Source organism: Bombina bombina, chromosome 1 (assembly GCF_027579735.1).
Source record: "Bombina bombina isolate aBomBom1 chromosome 1, aBomBom1.pri, whole genome shotgun sequence".
In the NCBI taxonomy this organism is placed as follows: domain Eukaryota; kingdom Metazoa; phylum Chordata; class Amphibia; order Anura; family Bombinatoridae; genus Bombina; species Bombina bombina.
This window is the reverse complement of record NC_069499.1, coordinates 443,413,248-443,439,859: the sequence shown is the minus strand read 5'-3', so window position 1 is coordinate 443,439,859 and position 26,612 is coordinate 443,413,248. Positions and strand designations below refer to the sequence as shown.

Below are 26,612 nucleotides of genomic sequence, written 5' to 3'. Positions count from 1 at the left end.
TTTAAGGGCTATTTGTAATTTAGTATAGGGTAGGGAATTTTTTTTATTTTGGGTTTTTTTTTTATTTTATTGGGGGATTAGATTAGGTGTAATTAGTTTAAAATTCTTGTAATTCTTTTTCTATTTTCTGTAATTTAGTGGGGGTTTTTCGTAATTCAGTTTATTTAATTTAATTGTAATTAATTGTAGGTAGTTTAGGTAATTAGTTTAATGATAGTGTAGTGTTAGGTGTAATTGTAACTTAGGTTAGGATTTATTTTACAGGTAATTTTGTACTTATTTTAGCTAGGTAGTTATTTAATAGTTAATAACTATTTAATAACTATTGTACCTAGTTAAAATAAATACAAAGTTGCCTGTAAAATAAAAATAAACCCTAAGCTAGCTACAAATGTAACTATTAGTTATATTGTAGCTATCTTAGGGTTTATTTTATCGGTAAGTATTTAGTTTTAAATAGGATTAATTTATTTAATTCTGTTAAATTAATTTTGTTTAATTTAAATTATATTTAAGTTAAGGGGGGTTAGGGTTAGGGTTAGACTTAGGTTAAGGGGTTAATAACTTTATTATAGTGGTGGCGACGTTGGCGGCGGCAGATTAGGGGTTAATAAATTTAATATAGTTGCGGTGACGTTGGGGGGGGCAGATTAGGGGTTAATAAATATAATTTAGGTGTCGGCGATGTTGGGGGCAGCAGATTAGGGGTTTATAAGTATAATGTAGGTGGCGGCGGTGTCCAGAGCGGCAGATTAGGGGTTAATAATATAATGTAGGTGTCAGCAATAGCGGGGGCGGCAGATTAGGGGTTAATAAGTGTAAGATTAGGGGTGTTTAGACTCTGGGTTCATGTTAGGGTGTTAGGTGTAGACATAAAATGTATTTCCCCATAGGAAACAATGGGGCTGCGTTAGGAGCTGAACGCTGCTTTTTTGCAGGTGTTAGTTTTTTTTTCACCCAGCTCAGCCCCATTGTTTCCTATGGGGAAATCGTGTACAAGCACATTTTGTCATCTTACCACTACTGTAAGCAAAGCTGGTATCGAGGTGAGATGTGAAGCTATATTTTGCTCAACGCTCACTTTTCTGAGGCTAACGCCGGCTTGCAGAAAACTCGTAATACCAGCGTTGTTTAAAGGGAGCGGTAAGAAAAAAAGGAGCGTTAGCAACGCACAGCCTTACCGACAAAACTCGTGATCTAGCCGATACATAGATTATAGACAGATAGAGAAAAATATATTTATTTATTTTTTATGTGCAGAAATGTAAATACTTAGAGATTGCTTTCTAAAAGTTTTTGTAAATATAAACTTAATTAAAAAACAGGACAGAAGCTGAAAACATTAATTAGTTGCATTATTGACATATAACTCACCCCTTCTTCTGCTAGCACTTTCTAGAGAAAACATAAAAATAAAGAAAAGACAAATGTTAGTAAAATATTTAAGAGAAATGTATTGCTGATGCATTGCATAAATTAACAGTTTAAAGTAACAATGTTCTATGTATTAGAATAGCACAGGTAATCCTTTGACTTCTTAGAAAAGGCATTTTTATTTCTAAAAAATCATTTTATTATTTGCATTTGCTTTATTCCAAATTATTACCTCAATATTTAACTATGTCAGCATATAAAACTCACACCTAAGGCCTTAAATAATCTGTATTAATTACAAAAAACTGAATGCCTCTCCTAGTGCAATAAAATAACTAGTGATGATAATGTGCAGAACTGAGTATCACAGTGATAGTAACAATACTATAAAATACATAACACACAAACAAATCAAGAACTAGTATAAAAAATGGTGATACAATAAGGTGATGTGATCCTAATACTAATACAGCTGAGGAAGCAGTCCTTGTTTGACTGGGAAACGCGTTGTGAAGTTTTAACTTTTATTAAAGTAATTGCTTTTAGACACAGCAGCACTATTTTATGTTCTTTTAACACTATCCTGATACGGCGAGACCCAAATCGCTAACTGTTTGACAGCAGTTTGCCTAATCCACTACGAGTGCACCTGTGCTAATGGCCGGGAGAATCTTTGGGCTAGATCGGAATCAGATACCCCTGTGGGGGCTTTCTAAACAGCTTGTGAAAGTTCAGCTGCAGCATGCTTTTCTGGTACTTTAAGTGCTCTGAATATTGAGTATAATGTGATTATTCTTGTGCATATCTTTTTCCCACCGAGTGATATTGCACCATTGTGGCACCTTCTCTTCTTGTTTCTTTGTGCTATTAAATAATCTGTATCATCATGCCTGTCACGTATACAAAGGCAAGGAATTAAACAAGTTTACATTTATATTGAAACTAACAGGAGATAAATATTTCTGTAAGTTACATTTTCAAGATTCTGCAAACAAATAGCTGGGTTAGGTTATTTTGATAACCTAGGATACATCATTTGTTTTTGGCTTTCTAGGTAGTGGGAGACAAGCTTTTTTTTTTTACCAAAAGCAAGATTTGTTTATGGTCCTGACCTGAACTGCTCTAATAATTGAATACTGTCTGCAGCATTAGGGTTAAGTGGATTACAATTACTAGAACCTTAACACATGTGTCAGTTATTAGGCATTAGCTAAGGAACTACAATATGATTTGCATTCAAGACTGCTGCATTTCACACTCACAGTGATCTCATGTGTCAAGACTAAGCAGTCATCTGCTCCCTATACAGTAAGTCTGCAACTATTATTACTATATTTTGGGGGTCTCTTTACTGAAAGGCAACATCTCAGACAGAGCATACAATTTTTTAAAATGTTTCCAATTAACATATTTTATCTCAATCATTTTGTTGTCGTCGTATTTTTTTTCATAAAAGTACGTTTGAAAGTTTTTTTAAATTTATACTTTAGCTGAATCGTGAAATATGTTTTGTTGCCCGTTTAAATACTTGCAATAAAGGGGTATTTGTGAAAACCCCTATTCTGCCATCCCAGTGATATTATATTAATTCATTTTGTGTATAGAATAATGTTTTATGGCAGTTTTATTTTTGCTAGTACTTTAGAGCGTGTAGAAAATACAAATATGTACAAACTGAAGGGGTTGGGGAGTTGTGTTCTTTACTGAAAATGTGCAAAGTTGTGAGACAATTTACTCATTTGAAAAATTATGCAAAACAATAAAAGTTCCAAATAGAAAGTAAATAATCAATTCTTAGCCAGCACAATATAGCAGCATATTTTGGCTAAAATATTTTATTTTCATAATTGTCCGCATTAGTTAAATGAATGATTTGTATTATGATGACTTATTGATTAACAAATTATATAGACCACATAACAGGACATGATGACTATATTCGTACAATATGTTCTAATTGGCAAAAGCTGAAATGTTTGATAACATTTTTGATATTTTTTCTGGTTATAGAAAACCCAATATGTGCTTTTCACAGAAGAAAACTTTTCTTCAGTATATCTGCCTGATCCCACCCACAAGGACAAACCAGCCCTAAAATACCAGGCAATTCTCCTCTGAACTAAGGATTTTTACAGCAGAGGTGCTGCTATATCCCTCTAGGTATAGTGGGCAAGGGGTCCATGTCTGGTAGCCCCCATCACCCATAAGAAGACAAAATTCCCCAGGGCCATTTTCATACAAGAATGATGGAGAGCACTTAACTAAGGGCAAATAATAAAATAAATTAAATAATGGTAAAATTATTTATCTACAGCCATTTTAATTTTTTTCACAAAATGAGATAAAGAATTAATTGACACAATGATATACAGTTTTCCTTAGCAAACATTTTCTCCTTATGACAATGTTAGACTTAACAAAAACAAACATCAAGTCCATGAAACTCACTAGCTGTCAAATACACATATGTATAAATTACAATTCTATAATGAAATGATTGTAAACAGAGGGCTACATACCACTTCATTAAGTATTTTGTCTATAACGTCGCTTTCCTGTAGGTGAAACACAAACCGATTTGCAGGGACACTTGCCAACAAACGAAGTTTTGCAGCATTGGCTGTTTCCTTTGCTACTGCAGTCATACCCAAAATAAAGAACTTAATATTATGAAGTTTGGCAGTAGATGTGGCTGCAAAAATGTCAGGGTTTCTTGGGTGATCTACACCGTCTGTTATCAGGATAGCCACTCTAACACTTTTCTGAGTACCTTCATTCATGTATAATTGTGTTAGGTTGGTTATAGCATAAGATGTAAAGGTACCATGACCAATATATGTTATTGGAGAAACACGGGTTTTAAAATTATCAGGGCCTTTCCAGTCTCTGAATGTTTGCTCTATCTGTACAGTACTGCTATACTGAATTAAGGCCATTCTCCAGCTGAATGGACGGCCTGAACCAAGCTGAATTCCTTTCAACTTGTCCACCATTTGCAATACAAATTTTTTTTCTTCGTTATGATTGTAGTCCTTTGCACTTTCTGAGCTATCCAGCAAGAAGGCCATTTCCAGAATGCAGTCTTCATCTAAAATGAAAGATCACATGACATTATTTGTTTTCTCAACAAATCAGTGTTAGCCATTTAGTGTTTCTCTGTTTCACCCTCAGGTTAGATCACAAAACTTCTCCAACATAAAAATATCTCATATTATATATATATATATATATATTCACAGATAAATATTATTATCATTTAACTAATATAATGCATACAACAATAACTGCAAAACACATTAGGAATACAAGACTACAGAATAGATAATTGTGAAGCTCATCTGCACAACCAAACATACTGAACCTCAGCTAAGGGTTTCCACTTGAACATTGGATTTTGAACATTGCCTCACCTTTTTGTTTCTAAAATCCACTTTAAAGGGACATTCAAAATTGGCATGCACTAATTTGTTGTACAGTTGTTGTATTAGTGATCATAAATAACTATGCGTTTCACTCCTGCTATGTAACATATAGGAAACAGCCTAAGACTATTGCTTATCACATGCAGTAACCTTAACAAAAAGGCACTGCACCAATGGCTTGCTGGGATACTGTGAATAACATCTAGTTCATATAGCCCTATTGTAGTAGTGTAGAGTGAGTTTTCATTTTGGCTCTGCATTGCACTTATATAGTAACACACAATGTGGCGCCCTCTGCATTTTGTTCCATACTCAATAGAATATCTTTAACACAGACAATCAATCATGTTTAGTTACTATGACTTATCCAGTGCAGAGGGATAATGGGCTGTTTATCAAGGAGAAGGCAGTAAGAAGTAGAATATTGTTTATAGCCCTGAGGACAGGATTTAGGCACCTTTGGGTAATGTATCCTACAGCTCTTTACTCTTCCAGATGAAAATAAATTGTATAGTTCAAATATCTGTACTTCATTTTTTTTAATCCTATCCTCTTATGGTACATCAATCACTAAGGATACTTTATTGTTGTCACAACCATAGCCCCTTATAACCTGAAATTTCTGGGTAAACATTTAGATGAGTTAGAGATTAAAGTGTCACCTTGATCGCTGAGATTTATTTTTTCTACAGGAGTTGATGTTAAAGCTTTCGGCCTATATCTTCCAACTCGTCTTTCTTCAGTGAAGCTCTGGGCAACATATGTTCGGACATCTAATAAAAACAGGAGGCACCAAACCCATGGAAACATGGTTGTCCTAAAACAAAGATTAAAAAAAGTTATACCATATAGTATAGAAAAAAAACCAAGAAGTTTATTTTATTACTATCTTAAATACAGCTTACAGAGACATTAAATATTTCAGTTGTCTTGTTATAGCCAAAAACAAACACCTTGTTTGCTGCAATTGTTTTTCAGTAGCCAGACTCTGCCCATCACTTTATTTGGATAAGCTAGTCTGGACTTGTTATCAGAGTGGATTAGGATAGCCATGGTGATTATGATAGCAAAACATACATTGCCTTTAAGTTTATTATCAGATAAATTTTGCTAAGACTAATAAGGAACAGATATGTAGCAAGTTTAGCCTTGAGAAACCTGCAGTGTGCATTTCCAGTGAGACTTAGAAGACCATCACTTTTACATGAAAAGAGTGCAAAATACTCTTGTGGTGTTAAATGTCCCTTTAATACGAATCGTATCAGCATTGTCATAACTATAGTGATATCTGTTTACAAATAAATGCTAGTAAATCGTTTTTGGAATCCACTTTGCTATTTATCAAAATCAAGGAACTTTAGTACAGATCAAGTGACTGAAATATTTATAATCACAATTTATTAGGCACAGACTTGTAGTTCATTACCCAGGAGGACTATTTATATCCAAGATGACTATTTATAACTCTCTGTGATTTGTTTCTCTAACCTGGAGGTCAATCACAATCCTTTAGAAAAAACATATAATTTAATTTATCTACAAAAATACCCATAGACTTTAATGGTGTTTTTCTGTTAAAATAAAAAAAAACACAAGAAAAGTTTTTTTCTAATAGATTGTGATCGCCCCCTTGTGTTTAGTTTGGAAAAGTGCTTCCCTACACTTTAGGTATATGCAGCCTAGGAGCAGCAGTTACCACTAGGGAGCACTGGTCTTACTAATGGTAAACATTTTCTCATTCTTAATGGTGGGAAGACCTTGAAAAGCAGTGCATCCCAGATGGGGTTGGGGGGGGGGGGGTGTACAGAATACAGAAAATATTTGTGTTTAACCCCTTAAGGACACAGCTTCAGTTTTCTCAATGGTTCCATGACAGAATAATTCCGTCATTGGTCATTAAAGTGAAGGTCAACTTTGATGAATGAAAGCCAGTTTTTTAAAAATACTAAATACTCCAATAACGGCTCCCCCCAGAGCAAACATTGCCTGAGGCCATGCCGTGATTGGAGGAAGCCGGATTCTTCATAGCTGACGTATGAAGAGAGGCTTTGCGGTTGGGGGGAAGCTGCTCCGGCTGTGAACAGAAGAAATGTAAGTTTTTAAACAAAATGGCTGCTTTGTAAACTTTGATGAATGAAAGTGCCCCCGTTTTAAATAGTATTTTTAAAAACCAGGCTTTTATTCATCAAAGTTGACCTTCACTTTAAGGGATTAATGTATACAGTGACAAGTAGATTAATCCAGAAATTAGGGCCCAATTTCTATGAAGCTCTCTGTTCATTTGAGATGATCTAAATGGAACTTTCAGTACTGTAAGATTTCTCATAAGACTAGCAAGGCAAATGTTTCTGAATCTCTCTAAGGGACATTGCCTGCATGTAAAGGAGAAAGAAGCACAGTATAATATAGCACTGCATTAAATTATAGTTTTGTGCATTTACACTATGTGCTTTGTATTTAAATTTAATTTATTTTAGATTTTGTATTGTGTGTTTTAAAGCATTTAGATTGTGCATATAGCAGTGTATTTACCAATCCTGATTGTGCTGTGAACGTTTTTCTGTAACTCTAACAAATAAGAATGATACTTCTGTGTATATTTTACAAACTGTATTAAACACCAGCTTGTTTATTTTAAATAAGCCTGTAAATTTAAGAAAGGTGGTTGACCAGGGAGTTCCTTGGGCTAGATTGGGGAGTTCACCTGCAGATCTCATTGATTTTTTTCACCATTTCTATGAAGGTAAAGTTTGTTAAAAAATGACAATACACTAATTTAACTGAAAGAAAAGTAATGTTACAAAACTAGAAGCACATTTAAACTGTAGTGAAACATTTCAGCTTTATTTATTTCACTCTCTCCCGTGAGATTCTACATTCTGAAGAGCTTCATTGCTTTGCTTTCTAAGGAAGGCAGCTCTCATCTCTCTGAGGCTTCCATGCTCCACCCCTTTTTATTAGAAAAATCAGTAAGTGCTGCTCCTGTGAAGTCTGCACTATAATTCATATAAGGGAATTAGGCCCTTGGTATAATGTTATGTAAATTATTGAATTGTTACTATAACCAGAGAGAAATACCAGAGTAAAATATTTGTTTTATCTTTTCAGAAACATTTATATATATACAAAACCCATGATATACCTATTCAGAACCTCTGCAAGGGATGATCCAGGAAACTGCTCTTTTTTTAAACTGAGCCAGACATTCCTCAATACCGAGCCAGTCCTGATGCCCGTTTTTGGTTAGAAACATAAGTAGATTAAATGTTAATGTTTAAATTGGCTTGGATGATATGAACCCTTTGGCTGCCAGAAGCACTGCATAGCAAAGTGTTAATAACTTCTGTAGCAGCCATAAGGTTAATAGTTTCCAATTAATAATTTTGAAAATTAATATTGTATGTTTACAGTTTATAGCTTACTTAAAGCAATAGACATAATAACAGTTATACATCATGTATATCATGCTTAAAAGCGTTAGCCATGATTACACTTTAAACCTAACTGTATTTTTTATTTTACTTGTTTGAACTGTTATTATCATTACTCTAAAAAAAATCTGACTTTTTTGAGTGTAGTTTTAAATTAATTATGGTAAAGTTTATTCAGTTCTGATTTATAAAAGTGTTCATATTTACCTGGGCTTTAAAAGAAGATGTGATATATATGTGTGAAGCTGTTTCTTATATAAACTGCTGCATCTCTGATTAATCTATAAAATAAGCATTCCACTTGGCTCAAAAGTAATTTAGTTACCAATAATTTACAGATTATTAAGTAAAGTAATTTTTTCATACCATTTCTTGTATTATTGTATGTTACAAACTGATGAATCTTATAAAGTATCATAATTTTTATCTTTTGCCTGAAAAGCTCAGAGTAGGGTAACTCATACGATAATGGATCTAAAGTGAATTAGCAATTGAATATATTACCCCAAAGAATCCTAGAATTGAATAGCAAATAAGCGTCAATTAGGCCAATAAGCGTGTTTATTTTTTCACATTTTTTTAAAATTAGATATTGCTTATTTTTATGTTTGTTTAAGCTAGTAGGTCAGTTTTTTTCCCATGAATGTGTAATCAATTCCACCCGTATTAATCAATTCCACCCATACTTTAAGTCATTCTATTTGTACCTAGTTCTCCTTCAGTAAATTGATATTGTCAGATTATCAAACGTAAATTGCATAAAAGAATACAGCACCAAACACTTCACCAGGAGAAGGCTTACCAAGCCTTGTATAATCAACAATTACTCGAATGCTCCAGTGAAAAAGTGGACTTTATTGCGAGTGTGGGGGATCTCCAAGAAAAACAGCAACGTTTCGGGTTGACAATTAACCTTTATTCATGCTGAATAAGGGTTAATTGTCAAACCGAAACGTTGCTGTTTTTCTTGGGGATCCCCCACACTTGCAATAAAGTCCACTTTTTCGCTGGAGCATTCGAGTAATTGTCAGATTATCACCAAGATTTATTTTTTATTTCCTATTTTAAAGCCTAACTTTGTATTCTAATATTAATTTTAGAATTTGCGTAACTGCTGTATGTGAACTGTTTTTGATGTGCAATTCATGTATATTTTTATTTGTATAGTGAAGTTAACTGCACATGGAGGCTGCAATCAAATATCCTATGAATAACAAACATTTACATATATTTACAAATATTGCAGTGGTGGTATAAAGAAACATATCTGCTTAAAATGTATTAATATCCAAAAAATGGATCTGCTGCAAGAGATTTGATAGTGTGGTTGTCTATCAAAAGATAATGAAAAGTGCTATAATAGCCTTTTTTCTAAACTTAATTATTTGAGATTTTTTTTTTTTTACCATATAAGCACTACAGGACAAAATATAAAGTGATATTTTCATCAATCTATTTAATATCTGCATATAACAATAACAGTGCTTAGTAAACTACAGAATATAATTAAACCCTAATAATTCAAATACACTATTAACAAATATCTGTATTGCCCTTCTGATTTAATAAATAATGGGCATTATACTCACAAGATAGATCATGGTCTACAAGTACATCCAATACTAAGTGATTTCTCATTCTCCCAAATGAGTGATAATATGTGATTCTGCACTTAAATATTAAACCATTCAGTATGCAAAATTCAATAGCTCAAAATGCCTTAAAAAATCCTAGAACATTTCCATTCTACTACAGATGAGAACACAACCAGTAAATGGAGTATACACATGTATGCCAGCTTTCGATTGGCTCATCAGCTCTATCCATGTCTGAGGTTGCACTGGAGTTGCACAGGAGCATAACTATGACAATTAATTGATCCCCTTTTGCAATGGCTCAACACATGGTAAAAGAAAGAGCCGTAAGAGCGTTTTTGTAATTATTTTATGCTAAAAAAAATTACGTTTGGCAGATGCACACCAACAAACTTCACAAAAATGTTGATCCCATCTCCCAGGGTAGCTGCTCTGTTCTACACCATAAACATGATGTACAATATATATATATATATATATATATATATGCAAAAGCAACATAAACACCATTTTATTTTGTCCTTATCCAATAAAAAGAAGAAGAAATGATTATCTTTCATGCAGGTACAGGCAGACTCCCTGACAGATATAGAAAGTAAAAGCAAGTCCAGTAATAATGATATAGTGAAGTATTTCACATGATAGATGCTTGGAAATATAGCTGATGTACAATATTAAGAACAGTTTACCTGTAAGATATAGAAGGATGCTGGGAAATGTGTGGCAGCTCAGGATTTGCAAGAGAAAACTGCCGCAGATGTTAATAGCCAGAGGGTCCCTTCCCCATGTTAATACAAATCCTTCTCCTTTGAGTCTGCACTAAAGTGTTGTCTAAATCTATTTTATAAGAGTGGGTGGGACATCCTTTTTTAGCTGTTGAGAGAACTGAAATATTTTTTTCTAAGGGGCAAGGCCAAGGGATAAAGAAGGGGGAGTTTTAAAGAAAAAAAAAGTCAGAAAGAAAAATAAATGTCTAGTATTTGACATGTGCACACAATTAACTATCTCTGTTGTTTTAGAAAACAATAGGACCACACCTACTAACAAAAACTGTGTTAACCCCTAAAGTTTTGAGATTTAACTGATGATGTGAAAAAGCTAAAATATTGTGGTCTATTCACTCTGTGCCTAATAACTATTTAACAATGCAAAGGGATTTAGCACACAGTCAGCACTGGAGCAGCAATACATCCACTCTTGAGATGGACATAGCTGGTGAGCCAATCAGAAGCGGAAAGTGAGCATAGCTAAGGAACAGAAGTGTACCGCCTCTTCAGACCAGAATTTATCTATGTGATTAACCCCCACAGATGGCTTAAACACAAAGGTAGATGCATACAGTAGTATGATAGTAAAATGCTGTATCTCAATAGAACATTTTCCTGTTGCATTATTATGCCCATTTAAATGTTCTTGAGTCCAAAATACAGCACAAAAACTAATCCTTGCACAAAAACTAATCCTTGCACACAGTCCAAGACACAATGAAAAAAGAGATGGCGCTAAAAAACATCTAATTCTATTTTGTAAAAACCAAGGCACAAACGTGTAAATAAAGAGCATGCAGCCTGAAACTCCTGACTTTAAAGTTACCGGACTCACGTCAGTTAGAAGTTGATGTTTTTTAGATAGCTGACTTACTTGTGCTAGCAGGTCGGCTGATTTCTAACAAAGCTGTATTGAAGCGACTTGGGCTATATGAGTTGGGTGTAAAATACTTAAATTACCTTCTAAAAATAGCCAACATAGGCCATGTTTACATTGAAGCTAATAAAACTATGAGAAAAAATATATTAAACATAGGAATTGGACATAATTGCAAAGACAAGATGAGCAAGTGGCACATTTTCCAATAAAAGATGAAGCTTTATTTAGCAAAATACATACAGCAACATTTCGGGGCACCTGCCCCTTTGTCAAGCTAAAACAGTAATATGAACAACACATATACAGTTTATATACACACATAGTTAAAACATGAGCCAATAGGACTCCCAGCTATTCACAAAGTGGGCAGAGCTTATATTATTATATCTCAAATGTCGTAATCCTTTATTAACCCCCTCATATCCCCACTAGGTCAAAGTAAGAGTTAAAGGGACACTGAACCCAAATTTTTTCTTTCATGATTCAGCTAGAGCATGCAATTTTAAGCAACTTTCTCATTTACTCCTATTATCAAATTTTCTTCATTCTCTTGATATCTTTATTTGAAATGCAAGGATGTAAGTTTAGATGCCGGCCCATTTTTGGTGAAAAACCTGGGTTGTTCTTGCTGATTGGTGGATAAATTCATCCACCAATAAAAAAGTGCTGTCCAGAGTCCTGAACTAATAAAAAAGCTTAGATGTCTTCTTTTTCAAATAAAGATAGCAAGAGAATGAAGAAAAATTGATAATAGGAGTAAATTATAAAGTTGCTTAAAATTGCATGCTCTATCTGAATCACGAAAGAAAAAAATTGGGTTCAGTGTCCCTTTAATAAGTAAGGAGTTGGACATAGATGTTAATGAAATATTTATACATTTATTAGTGTATCTATTTGTGAGTTAATTAAAGATGAGGTTGCAAAGGCATTTCAACCATAGTGCTAAAATTGCTAAGCAACATACAATGAGATGAGATTTTTTTTTCTGCAAGTCAGCCATTTAATCTATAAAGTCAGGGCAATATGGTGTCTTGGTGGATAGACCGCACTGTACAACTGAGGAGTACACCTGACACAGCTTTTATAAGATCTTAAAGGGACAGTCTACTCGAAAAATGTTATTGTTTAAAAAGATAGATAATCCCTTTATTATCTATTCTAAATTTTGCATAACTAACATTGTTATATTAATACACTATTTTACCTCTTTAACTACCTTGTATCTAAGCCTTTGCAGACTGTCCCCTTATCACATGGCTATTTATTTATTATCTATTTATTAATTATCTATTGACTTGCATTTTAGCCAATTAGTGCTTTGTCCTGCACAACTCCGCAGGAGTGAGCTCAATGTTATCTATATAGCACACGAATTAGCAGTCTCTTGTTGTGAAAAGCTAATAAAGAAACATGTGATAAGAGGCATTGAAACAGGTAGAAATGTAGAGGTTTAAATGTTATAAAGTATATTAATATAACAATGTTGGTTGTGCAAGCTGGGGGATGGGTAGTAAAGGTGTTATCTATTTTTTTTAAACAATAACAATATCGGTGTAGATTGTCCCTTTAATGAATAGTTTGTTAAAGGCACATTAAAGGGACAGTAAAGTCATAATTCGACATGCATAATTTAGACAGAGCATACAATTTTAAACAACTTTCCAATTTACTTATATTATTTAATTTGCTTCCTTCCCCTGTTATCCTTTGCTAAAAGGTTTATCTAGGTAAGCTCAGGAGCATCAAAAAACCTAGGTTCTAGCTGTTGATTGGTGGCTGCATATATATACTGATTGTCATTGGCTCACCCATGTGTTCAGTTAGAAACCAGTAGTGCATTGCTGCTCCTTCAACAAATGATAACAAGAGAATGTATCACATTTGATAATAGAAGTAAACTGGAAAGTTGTTTAAAATTGTATGTTCTACCTACCCAAATAATTGGGTTTCATGTCCCTTTAAGCACAAATAGATTCTACCCTGTAGATTAAATAGCACAATTTTAAAAAAAGTTGAAATATTTAATTGCTTAAATAAAGGTTTCAATTGGTTTTGAAACTAACAGGAAGTGCATACTTCTGCACCACGTGCCCCATGGGACAGATTGCTAACTGTTGGTTGGCATTGGCCTCATGCCTGTTTAAATAGAAGGTAATTAACGTATAAATAGCAATCACCTGTATTAAAGGACCAGTCAACACATTAGATTTGCATAATCAACAAATGTAAGATAACAAGACAATGCAATAGCACTTAGTCTGAACTTTAAATGAGTAGTAGATTTTTTTATAACAAATTTCAAAGTTATGTATATTTCCACTCCCCTTGTACCATGTGATAGCAATCAGCCAATCACAAATGCATATACGTATAGTCTGTGAATTCTTGCACATGCTCAGTAGGATCTGGTGACTCAAAAATGGTAAATATAAAAGACTGTGCACATTTTTTTTAATGGAAGTAAATTGGAAAGTTGTTTAAAATTACATGCTGTATCTGAATCATGAACATTTAATTTAACCTGAGTGTCCCTTTAATGGTTCCTTTTAAAGTCCTCTGGGCTATAAAAGTGACCCTTGCTCTGCACGATATGCGCTACATTGGAGTTAGTGACCCTTCTATTGAAAGAGGCTAGGCGGTTATCTGCTGACCACTGTGTTGACAGTGATCACCTGCCAGAGCCATAAACACATGAAACAACATTAGGGGAGAAGTATCACCTATTATTCCCCTCACAATATTTAAAGACACATAAGCCTCCTTATTTGAAAGCGGCAATCCTGGTCTTTCAAATGGGTGGTCCTGTGTCGGCCTGCTGCAAGCTGAGTGTAATAAAAATAACAAATACCACTGAACTTTAGTTCTATTTTGGGGATTCTTCTGATTTTTACTTTATCATTTTTATGTGTTTGAAATATTTAGGAAATGATGATTTTTTGTGCTGCTATTTACTATGTACACCTTGGTAAAGGATACAAAAAATACATTATTTTTGCATTTCGTGTGGTGACGTTTTCTCACATTATGATATTTCTGCAAACTGAAGTTATTTTCAAAGAATGCTTGGTCTGCTGAAAAAAATAAGTATAATTTGTGTGGGTACCCTATAGAAATAATTTAAAGGGAAATAAAATCAAAATGAAACTTTTATAATTCAAATAAAGCATGACATTTTAGATAACTTTCCAATTTACTTATATTATTTAATTTGCTTTGTTGAAAGCATAGTTAGGTAGGCTCAGGATCAGCAATGCACTACTGAGAGCTAGCTGGTGATGGTTGGCTGCACATATATTTATCTTGTTATTGGCTCACCCGATGTATTCAGCTTGCTCCATTGCTGCTCCTTCAACAAAGGATACCAAGAGAATTAAGCAAATTTGATAACAAAAGTAAATTGGATTTTTTTTATTGTATGCTCTATCTGAATCATAAAATAAATATTTCAGGTTTCATGCCCCTTTAAAATGTATGTGTAAATGCAATGAGGGCCAAACACACCTTTAGCACGAGGTGATTAATGATTAAGATAGAGTATGCAATTTTAATCAAGTTTCTAATTTACTCCTATTATCAATTTTTTTTCATTCTCTTGCTATCTTTATTTAAAAAGTAGGAAAATGATGCATAGGAGCCGGCCTATTTTTGGTTGAGAACCTGGGTTATGCTTGCTTATTGGTGGGTAAATGTCAGCCTCCAATAAGCAAGCTGTATCCATGGTGCTGAACCTAAAATGGGCTGGCTGCTAAGATTTTACATTCATGATTTTCAAATAAAGATAGCAAGAGAACAAAGAAAAAATTATAATAGGAGTAAATTAGAAAGTTGCTTAAAATTGCATGCTCTATCTGAATCATGAAATAATTTTTTTTGGGTTCAGTGTCCCTTTAATGTCCCTTTCATGGTCCATAACATTCAATTTGCATTGTATATCAGTTTGCAAAAAAAAAGAAGCTTCTGAGAAAAGTGATCACAGCTTTAGTGAATATGAAATGCACTGCTACAAAACAGAGCTCTAGAGCTGAGATAAACATGTTTTGTCTGATAGGCAGATCTCATTATATAATTTAGTTCTGTAAGATAATGCAGACTGGAATTTTATTAAAGGGATATGAAACCCATGCAATTTTGAACAACTTTCTAATTTACTTCTATTATCTTTTTTCATCATTCTCTTGGCATCTTTTGTTGAAAAACAGGGACTTATGCTTAGGAGCTGGCCCATTTCTGGAGCACTATATGGCAGGAGTTATGGAAGAATGTTATCAGTTATCAGTCAGGACACTAGATGGCAGCACTATTTCCTGCCATGTAGTGTTCCAGATGCCTACCTAGGTATCTCTTCAACACAGAATATCATGGGAACAAAGCAAATTTAATAAAAGAAGTAAATTGGAAACGTTTTAAAAATGTTATGCTCTGTCTGAACGACAAAATACATTTTTTGGGTTTCATATCCCTTTTAGCTAGGGGTTCCTCAGCAGAGTAATACAATATTTGGTCTAAAGTTCACAGATGAAAGCTTATTGTCCTCCTAACATGGAGAAAATCACCCCCTAGTGTAAACAATTTCTGCAAATGGATAGGATGCAAGTTCACTTCTATTTTCAGATGTGCTTCATTCTCTTGGTAACCCTTGTTGAAAAAGAATATTCACATATCCTACACTAGTGGGAGCTAGTTGCTGATTGGTGCCTGCACACATTTGTCTCTTGTGATTGGCTAACTAGATGTGTTCAGCTAGCTGCCAGTAGTGCAATGCTGTTCCTTCAGCAAAGGATAACAAGAGAATGAAGCAAATAAGATAATGGAAGTAAATTGGAAAGTAGTTTAAAATGATATGTTCTATCTAAATCATGAAAGAAAATGTTGAGGTTTTCTGTCCCTTTAAGTAAGCCTAAACCTTCTGGAATTCTATAATTGTGATCCGGAGTGCAGATAATGAAGTTAAAATGCTCATTCTGAACCCTACATGGAAATTCCTTAAGGAGATGCCACTGCAATATGTGGCATTGTTGTGCTGCTTAAAAGTATTGCTAAAGGTGCGAGAAACTCAAAGCTATTCATGTTTTAGGTGGAAAAAAAGCTTTAGCCTGAAGCTTAGCCCATTTTCTTGAACAAATATGATCTCATATTGCTTTTTGAAGCTGGTCTGTATCAGACTTTTCAAAGCAACTATTTGAGATTATGAGCATTCCTTACAGTTAATAAAATAGACAGTACATGTGTAAGTATCTAAATTGTATGTGTGAACTTAAAATGAGGTTAATGGGTGAGGCATGGGATGACCTTGAAGCAATAGGTGATAACAAACTTTCTTCTTAAAGGGACATGAAAGCCATGTTTCAGATAGAGCATACAACAACTTTAAGAGACCTTTCAGTTTACTTCTATTATCAAATTCAGTTTGTTCTCTTAATATCCTTTGTTGAAAAGCATACCTAGGTAGGCTCAAGAACAGCATTGCTCTATTTGGAGCTAGCAGGTGATTGGTGGGTACACACATATATCTCTTGCTATTAGGTCACCAGATGTGTTCTGCTAGGTCCCAGTAGTACATTGCTGCCCTGGAGCTGAATTTATCTATGTGTTTAAATGCTTTGGGCTAGATTACAAGTAAGGTTCAACAGATTTTGAGCAATCCATTTTTCTCACACTGGTATTACAAGTCAGGAGAAATCTTGATTGTGCTAGCGCAATAGTCTTTTCCACTTCAATCCTTACCGCGATCTAAGAACTCGTGGAAACTGTTTAAAGAAACTAAACAGTTGCACAAAACACAACAAAAATACATTATAAAGTACACTTACACCCATAAACTACACTATTAACCCCTAAACTGCCATTCCCCACATCACCAACCCTAAATAAAACTATTAACCCCTAAACCGCCACCCCCACAACACAAACTGTTTAACCCCTAAACCGCCATCCCCCCACAACACAAAGTAATTAACATCTAAATCCCCTAACCTAACACCCTCTAGCTTAACCCCAATTAAAATACTCCTAAATTAAATAAAAAAATATTTATTTAACTACCCTAAAATAAATAAAAACTTACCTGCAAAATTAAATTAAAACCGAACTTACCCTAAAAACCCCCCACCATTACATAAAAAAATTACATTAAAAAATATAGAAAACCTACATTACAAAAAAAACAACTAACATTTACCAAAAATAAAAAACCCTACCATTACAATAAATAAAAAAAATCTACCCTTACAAAAAATAACAAACCAAATTACCAAAAATAAAAATAGCGCAATCGCGATTTCTCTTAACTCGTAATATCAGCATGAGAAAAATGGATTGCGAAATCGCTATTGCACTAGCACAAAATCCGTTGCGCCTCACTTGTATGGTAGGGTTTTATATTTTTTGTAAATATTAGTTTTCATTTTTTGTAATGTAATTTTTTCCTTTTTTAAGAAATTGTATTTTTTTTTTAGGGTAAGCTTAGGTTTTAATTTAATTTTACAGGTACGTTTTTATTTCTTTTAAGGTAGTTAGAATATTTTATAGTTTTAATTTGGGTAAAGTTAGGGGTATTAGGTTAGGGGGTTTAGATTTTAATTACTTTGCATTGTGGGTGGATGGCAGTTTAGGGGTTAATAGTTTATTTAGTTAGTTTGAGTTGTGGGGGTATGGCGGTTTAGGGGTTAATGTTAATGTGTTTAGGGATATGTTCGCTAGTGCAAAAAAAACTATTTACTGTGGCACTTGCCCTTTGCAGGCATTAAAAGTAGTTAAAGGAAATAAACAGTGCAATGATAAATGGTCTTACACATTGCAATATTTTCTTTTTACACCTTTTAAAGGGACATGATACTTAATTGTTGAATCACTTGAAAGTGATGCAGACTATCCTGACTAGAAAACATCACCTGAACATCTCTATGTAAAAAAAGGAAGATATTTTATCTTTAGATTTCCTCAGTATCCACATACCATTGTAAAGGAACTTTAAGCAGCCAATTAAGATGCTAGTCCTGGGACATTCAAGGGAGTGTGCATCTGGATTGTGTAGACACAGTCATGTCATTTCATTTCCCTCCTCAGTTTAAGGAAGTTTAATATGAAATCTTGTGAAATGTCAGTGAAATCTAATGATGTGACTGCAAATCAGTCTGACATCAGCCTTGATGAAGCTGATTGTCTGTTTTTTTAAATATGCAGCTGGTAATAGCTACAGAATAACAGAGCACTTAATACACTTTGAGATAATATATTTTCCTTTTTTACATTAATTTGTTCAGATAATATTTTCATCTTAGCTTTTTAAAGTAACACTGGATCACTTTCAAGTAATTTAGCATCTGAGGATTATGCCCCTTTAAATCTGTTTTAATACTCAAGTCTGTGGTAAAATCTGCAGCTTAAAAAGTCTGCTGTCCATGGTAGCTCTGCCATACACTACTGAATTTCAGCTGTATATTTGTAAGACATTATTTACTGGCATTTTCTTGACTATCACATTGATTTGATTGAGTGTATAGAAAAATACTGAACAAAGTTTTAGGGCCAGATTACTAGTGGAACGCTATTTAACGCTCCTGCTGGAACGTTAACTGCACTAGAAGTAAGCTTTTTGCGCTCGTCTGGTTGTGCTCATATTTATGAATTGAATACATATATATATATATATATATATATATATATATATATATATATATATATATGAATATCTATCTAAAAATATAGAACATATTCTGCTATGTGCAGAACATTGGAATGTGAATTATTTAAGTAAATAAACTGTATAACACTATTAAAAATGAATATTGACTAAATATGCTTCTACATGTATTCATCTACTTAACTGCAAATGGCTACAATGAACTTATATATATGCCTATATGTGTGTACATATTTATTTATGTGTTTTTATGTATATATATATATATGTCTGTAAATACATACTGCATATACACATATAAATTCATAAATACATATGTACACACATGCAGACATATAGACATGTATATGTATGTCTATGGTAAAGCCCTTTTCCTGTCTTTTTTTTCTAACACCTGAGACCTCATATCTTTGAGCCCTTATAACATTTGCGTGCAATATTTTTAAATAATTTTTATTAGATGGTGTTATTATTATGAGTGTAACTGTACTTTGTAAGGAATTTTTGATGAGTTTTGTGCCACTTTTTTGTTTTGTGAAACAGTTAACCAGAGCTCTGAGGACGCGATAATCATTTTAGCATAAATCGAGATTGTGCTCAAGTGATCGCATTTACTTTCAACTTGTGATATGAGCGGAAAACCCAACGAGCGGAAACACCCGCGATAAACCCCTTTTGGCTTGTAAGTAACTGTTAGTGATCCACTCGTAACCTGACCTTTATTTTGCAATATTTAAACAAAAGCTTTATTTATAAAATAAGTGCCCTAGAATAGATGGCCATTTCCCTGACTTACTTTTCAGGCATGTTTTTGTGGTTCAATAAGGGATTGCCAAGTTCATATAAATAATATTCTAAAAACGGATATGAAAATCAAAATTAAACTTTCATGGTTGTGAAAGAACATGCAATTGCAAGAGACTTCAATGATCAAATGTACTTTGTTCTTTGGCATCCTTTGTTGAAAAACATAGCTAGGTTGGCCCATGAGCAGCAGTGCACTACTGTGAGCTAGATGGTGATTTTCCTGACTTACTTTTCAGGCATGTTTTTGTGGTTCAATAAGGGATTGCCAAGTTCATACAAATAATATTCTAAAAACAGATATGACAATCAAAATTTAACTTTTATGGTTTTGATAGAACATGCAATTCCAAGAGACTTGAATGATCAAATTTACTTTGTTCTTTGGCATCCTTTGTTGAAAACATAGCTAGGTTGGTCCATGAGCAGCAACGCACTACTGTGAGCTAGATGGTGATTTGTGGCTATGCACATCTGCCTCTTGTCATTTGCTCACTGGGTGTTTTAAGTTAGGTCTCAGTAGTGCACTTTATATGTAAACAACAGCTTAGTATTAAAATGCTCTAACATATTAGAGAATTTAGTTTTTTGTACTTTTATGTCTGTTTAATTTGATTGATTTTTCTAGTCACTTTGGACTGTTATACAAATATATATACCTAAAACTGGTTTTGATACAACCTCTTTTCCCATTAAGTAAAAAAATATATTTAGAGAATACTGAGAACCTTTGCAATAAATAAGAATGAAGATGTGGTCATGGGAAATGATACAGGTATACCTCACTTTACAGCGCTTCACTTTACAGCTCTTCGCTAATACAGCGCTTTGTGCAGCTGAAGTTCAACCTCCAAGGATTTTGAAACAGTGCTGTAATCATTGTGAGATTGCGAGAAAAGTGACTGGCACCATTTTGTTATGTGCAGTTCACTCTCTTTACAGCATTACAGCGCAATCTGTGTCTCAGTGTTATAGCCTGGCACATTTTACTGCATTAATTGTCACAATTTTACAGGTACAGCATTTATTGAATACTGTGCTAGTGTTAAACTAAACATAGCACTATTGCTCCCCTAATATATGCTAGTTCAAACATGTTTTCAAGTTTTTAAACACACTGGCAAGTGAAAAGAAAGCTAAAACCGCCTTGTTTCACTTTAAGGCGATTTTCACTTTACAGCAGAGCTTCGGTCCCTAACCCGCTGTATGAGCGGGGTATACCTGTAATAATCTTGTCCTTGCTATTTCTTTTCCATTAATGTAGATTTAATTTATAGTGTATTTAATTCAACAATAGTTATTTGAAGTTATCACTGTCCAACAGCGTATATATTTAGAAAATATCGATAGGCAATTTTCAAGTTATTACGTTTTCATCTCAAATAAAGTCAGAATGCATCTAAATATGGCAATATGTTAGCATTGCATTCTTGTGAGATCTAGTGGGTTAGCTCCTGTGCACAAATATCTTTGGAATTCTTCAACCTGTCTCTAAAGTTATATCACCTATGACCTTATAACTTCCCCATGTCAACATATAGCAATAATTATATATGCTTAGAACCTGAACAAGAATTACATATGCTTAAACCCTGAACTTTATGGCATTAAATGCTGTATTTGATTTTTTTCGTGTAAATACTTGTTTTGTCTTGTTAAATCCTTAAAGGTGCACAATGAATTCATTACTACCTGAGTAAAATATATATTTGGAATAGTACATTATGATTGTGTTTATTGTTTTTTTAACTGATTTATTTGACTGTATATTATAAAATGGTATTTATTTAGAAACCAAATAAGTATTGTTTTGCAGGTTTCCAAAGTATACAAATTAATGTTACAATATTCTATTTGCAACACACTAATCTAATTCGTTGTAGTGGACACAATTAATTCAACCCCTTTAATATTCATTTAATGCATTTCCTCAATTCATATAGGAAATGACAAAATTAGTACATTAATAACTTGTAAATAAAGGGTATAATTAAAATAATTTATTTTATATTTTTTATATTGTGCCCTAAATGTTAGTTATGAATTTCCCCTTTACATATTATGAAACGTTGATTGATGCCTTTAAGGATTTTTTTGTTCTTTTTTATGTGAGCTGCTAAAACTCATATTTCTTAAACAGTGTAACCTAATTATAATCAGTATCTGCCTACATTTTCATTTTTAGCCGGGTCTGTGAACCACCCTTCAAAGAAAGATTATTTTTTTTCTTGCATCTGTATTTTTTTTTTAAGAGAAATATATGTTATTGTCTTGTATAAGATGATGTTTTTATTTTATGCTTTCACCATGAAACAGGAAATTGTAACAGTTTAAACTGTTTTGTTTAATGGCCCAAGAAAAATCAAACATTGATGATTTTGATACCGCAAGAAAATAATGATAATTTTTTACCCTAATTTAGTTTAATTATTAAATTGAGCTGTCTGTTGTACACATTTTAATGAGGCATGCACTCTATTGAACATGTACGAGAATTCACAGTATATACATATATGAGTCTTAGATTGGCTGATGGCGGTCACATGATACAGGGGACAGGGAAACCAATGGAAACTTTGATATTTGTGAGAAAAAAATCTACTGCTCATTTGAAATTTAAAGTGTTACAGTATTGTCTTTTTTATTATTCATGTGTTGATTATGCAGCACTACTTTATTTAAAAGGGCACTAAACATTATATAATTATAAGGCACGGTTGTTTTACTATAGAATAACATATCAGACAAGCAGTGGCAGTTCTACACAGGGGCCTACAGGGGCCAGTGCCCCTATAAAAATGTCCCTGGCCCCCCCTGTGGCCCCCCTGAGCTGACTGAAAAATACCAGACAAGATAAAGGCTTTTTATCTGCTTCCCTATCCCTGAAGCGCATCCTGAAACGCTGTCTAGTCACAGCGTGGGGTTAACAAAGTGAAGTAAAACTTGTGCCCCCTCCCCTTTCAGAGATGTGCTACAGTTCCCGGGTTGTTGTGGGGGTGGGACGTCTTACAGCTGCAGTCTGCAGACAAGAGTTCCAGAAGTGTCACTGGTTTGTTTTGCAGACGTTCTCTCTAGCCTTTACACTGCCAGAACAGAAGAGATGTAAGTCTGCCCTCTCACCTCCACAACTCTCTAATGACTGCTGGAGTGTTTTTCTTATTTTTCTAATGTATATAAATAATTATTTGACACCATTTTCATTGTTTGTGTATGTATGTGTGTATATGTGTGTATGTATTTGTGTATATATGTGTATGGATGTGTGTGTATGTGTATATATGTGTATGTATGGTGGGTGTGTGTATATATATATATATGTGTGTGTATGTATGTGTATATATATATATATATATATATATATATATATATATGTTTGTGTATATATGTGAATTGATGTATGTATATATGTGCGTGTGTGTATGTATGTGTATATATATATATATATATATATATATATATATACACACCCTGTTCCAAATTATTATGCAAATTCTATTTCAGTGTCACAAAGATTAAATAATTTTTTTCCGTTTAACTCATGGATGGCATTGTGTCTCAGGGCTCTTTTGATCACTGAAAACAATCTCGGACACCTGTGATAATTAGATTACCAGGTGAGCCCAATTAAAGGAAAAACTACTAAAGGAGGGTGTTCCACATTATTAAGCAGAGCACCATTTTCAAGCAATATGGGGAAGAAAAAGGATCTCTCTGCTGCCGAAAGAGTGAAATAGTTCAATGCCTTGGACGAGGTATGAAAACATTAGATATTTCACGAAAACTTAAGCGTGATTATCGCACTATTAAGAGATTTGTGGCTGATTCAGAGCACAGACGGGTTAGTGCAGATAAAGGCACATTGAGGAAGATTTCTGCCAGATCCATGCATCGGATCAAGAGAGCAGCTGCTAAAATACCATTACATAGCAGCAAACAGATATTTGAAGCTGCTGGTGCCTCTGGAGTCCCACGGACATCAAGGTGTAGAGTCCTCCAGAGTCTTGCAACTGTGCATAAACATTCCATTTGGCCACTACTAACCAATGCTCACAAGCAGAAACGGCTGCATTGGGCAGAAAAATACATGAAGACTAATTTTCAAACAGTCCTGTTCACTGTTGCCGTGCAACCCTGGATAGTCCAGATGGATGAAGTAGTGGATGGTTGGTGGACGGCCACCCTGAACCAACAAGGTTGCAACATCAGCAAGGCGGTAGTGGAGTCATGTTTTGGGCCGGAATCATGGGAAGAGAGCTGGTCGGCCCCTTAAGGGTCCTGAAGGTGTAAGGATTACCTCTGCAAAGTATGTGGAGTTTCTGACTGACCACTTCCTTCCCTGGTACAGAAGGAAGAACTATGCTTTCCGTAATAAAATCATCTTCATGCATGACAATGCACCATCTCATGCTGCAAAGAATACCTCTGCATCAATGGCTGCTATGGGGATAAAAGGAGAGAAAGTCATAGTGTGACCTCCATCCTCCCCTGACCTTAATCCTATTGAGAACCTTTGAAACATCCTCAAGCAAAAGATCTATGAGGGTGGGAGGCAGTTAACATCTAAACAGCAGCTCTGGGAGGCTATTCTGACATCTTGCAAACAAATTCAAGCAGAAACTGTCCAAAAACTAACAAGTTCAATGGATGCAAGACTTGTGAAGCTGCTATCAAATAAGGGGTCCTATGTTAAAATGTAACGTGACCTGTTAAAATGTTTAAAAAGTTAAAATGTTGTTCAAAATTTGATTGAAATACCTTTTGATTTCAGTAAATATGCTGCAAACACAACAACAAATGACAATTTTCAGTTCTTTACAACCTATAAAGTGTTTTGAAACTTACTGTGCGTAATAATTTGGAACAGTGCATTGTAAGTTTTTTATTTAAAAAAAAAAAAAATACTGTTATGATTAGGAGGTTTGTTAAAAAAAATTGAATTGTACTCTTAATAGTTGATAACATGAGAATTTTATTACAAGAACAGAGACTCCTATTTTCCATTACCTTTCACTTTACTACTCAGACAGCATTTAAAAAAACAACAACATTTGAATATTAACAGAAAAAATATGATAACAATGAATACATGGTTGAGACCAATGATAACAGTCCTTTAGTGGTTAGAGATAGCAAGGACCAATCAGATGAGTCATAGTAGCCATATAGAGACCAGAAAGTAGCAAAACCTCTCTGTTCTCTTTGCTGCTCAGGAGTTAAGTTCAAAATTGGTTTGCATAAAAAAAAAAATATTCTCATATTATTTGTTATATTATTTGTTATATTTTATTATTTTGTTTTATTAATCTTTCTGTTATTGTTTGTATTTTATTTACTTATTTATTTGTTTTCTGTGTTTATTATATTCTTTATTATTTTATTTATTATTTTAATTCCTTTTTCGTTTTCCGTTTTTTATCACCACTTATTGCGTATTTTCTCCTTTTATTATCATCTCTTATCCTTTTTAGCCCTTTTTCTTTAACATTTTTCATGTCCTATTCGTTTTTCTTTTTTATCCCTTTTTTGGCCGTTTTTAATTTCCTTCCGTTTTTTCTTTTTTCTACCCCAAAATCTATTTTCCTGTTACCTTATTATTTCTATTACCGTTGTTTGTTATTTATAACGTTTGCCTTCTCTTCCTGGAGCGTATGAGCTCCGTGTTGCAGCGCCCTCCATCTTGTCTTCCATCAGCTGTCTGACCACGCCTCCATTTTGCGTGGTCACTACGCAGTTGCCTTCTTCCCTCCCTCTCACTCGATACTTCGTCTGCTGTGCCTGTCAGACTAGTATCGTTTTTTCTGTCACAACATTTGCAACACAGTATATTTATTATAACAGCCTATATTTTCAACTTATATCAGTTTTGTTAACCTTGTTTTTATTGCCTGTTAAAACGTTTATGCTTATTATTAATATTCAAATTTAAACAAAGGATATTTATATATTTTTGCTTGAAAAAACTCTTGGTTATATTTAAGTTTTTCAAATAAGTTTTATTCAGATAAATTGATTTAGAGTTTATTAATTTTTCAGTCTCAATAATTCAGTTTATTTGTTAGGTATTTTGTTTTACCTCATATTTTACCTTATATTTTATTAAAAATGTCTGAAGATCCTAAACAACTTTCAGAAAAGTTTGTTCAAAATTTAATTAATAACTCTTTTGAACCTCTAAAACAACAGATGGACCAGCTCCAGTCTGTTATTAGTAATTTTAATGAAATTCAGGGTCATGTTTTCAAAAAGGCTTCAAGAAAGTCTAAACACATAAATTCTGAGGGAATGATTTCATCAGAGAAGAAATCTAGTAAAGATCTGTCACGTCAGCTTTGCTCTGACATTTCCATACCTGCTCATAAATGCAGAAGTGAAAGTTCATCAGCTTCTGATGCTGAATCAGATATAATTATACCTAAAAGAGCTAAAACTTCTCACAAAAGGAAGTTTAGAGTGGATTCTGATTCTTCTGATAATAACATAGATGAAAACTTTAAAATGGATACTAAAAATATTGAATCTGATAATGAATCATTAGATTCATATACAGTGGGGCAAACAAGTATTTAGTCAGCCACTTATTGTGCAAATTCTCCCACTTAAGAAGATGAGAGAGGCCTGTAATTTTCACCATAGGTATACCTCAACTATGAGAGACAAAATGTGGAAACAAATTCAGACAATCACATTGTCTGATTTG

The 26,612-nt window shown here is 33.8% G+C and overlaps 1 protein-coding gene across 1 annotated transcript in view; it reads right to left on the bottom strand.

Moving 5' to 3' along the window:
• Nucleotides 1–10,653, bottom strand: part of COL28A1 (collagen type XXVIII alpha 1 chain) — a 124,490-nt gene extending 113,837 nt beyond the window's left edge. Inside the window, exons 1-4 of the mRNA XM_053698402.1 lie at nt 10,512–10,653; nt 5,459–5,613; nt 3,894–4,462; nt 1,375–1,395 (exon numbers count right to left, since the gene is read on the bottom strand). Of these exons, the coding sequence (XP_053554377.1) occupies nt 1,375–1,395; nt 3,894–4,462; nt 5,459–5,606 (738 nt within the window). The 5' untranslated portion in view covers nt 5,607–5,613; nt 10,512–10,653. The remainder of the gene's footprint in view (nt 1–1,374; nt 1,396–3,893; nt 4,463–5,458; nt 5,614–10,511) is intronic.
• Nucleotides 10,654–26,612: the final 15,959 nt, after the last annotated feature.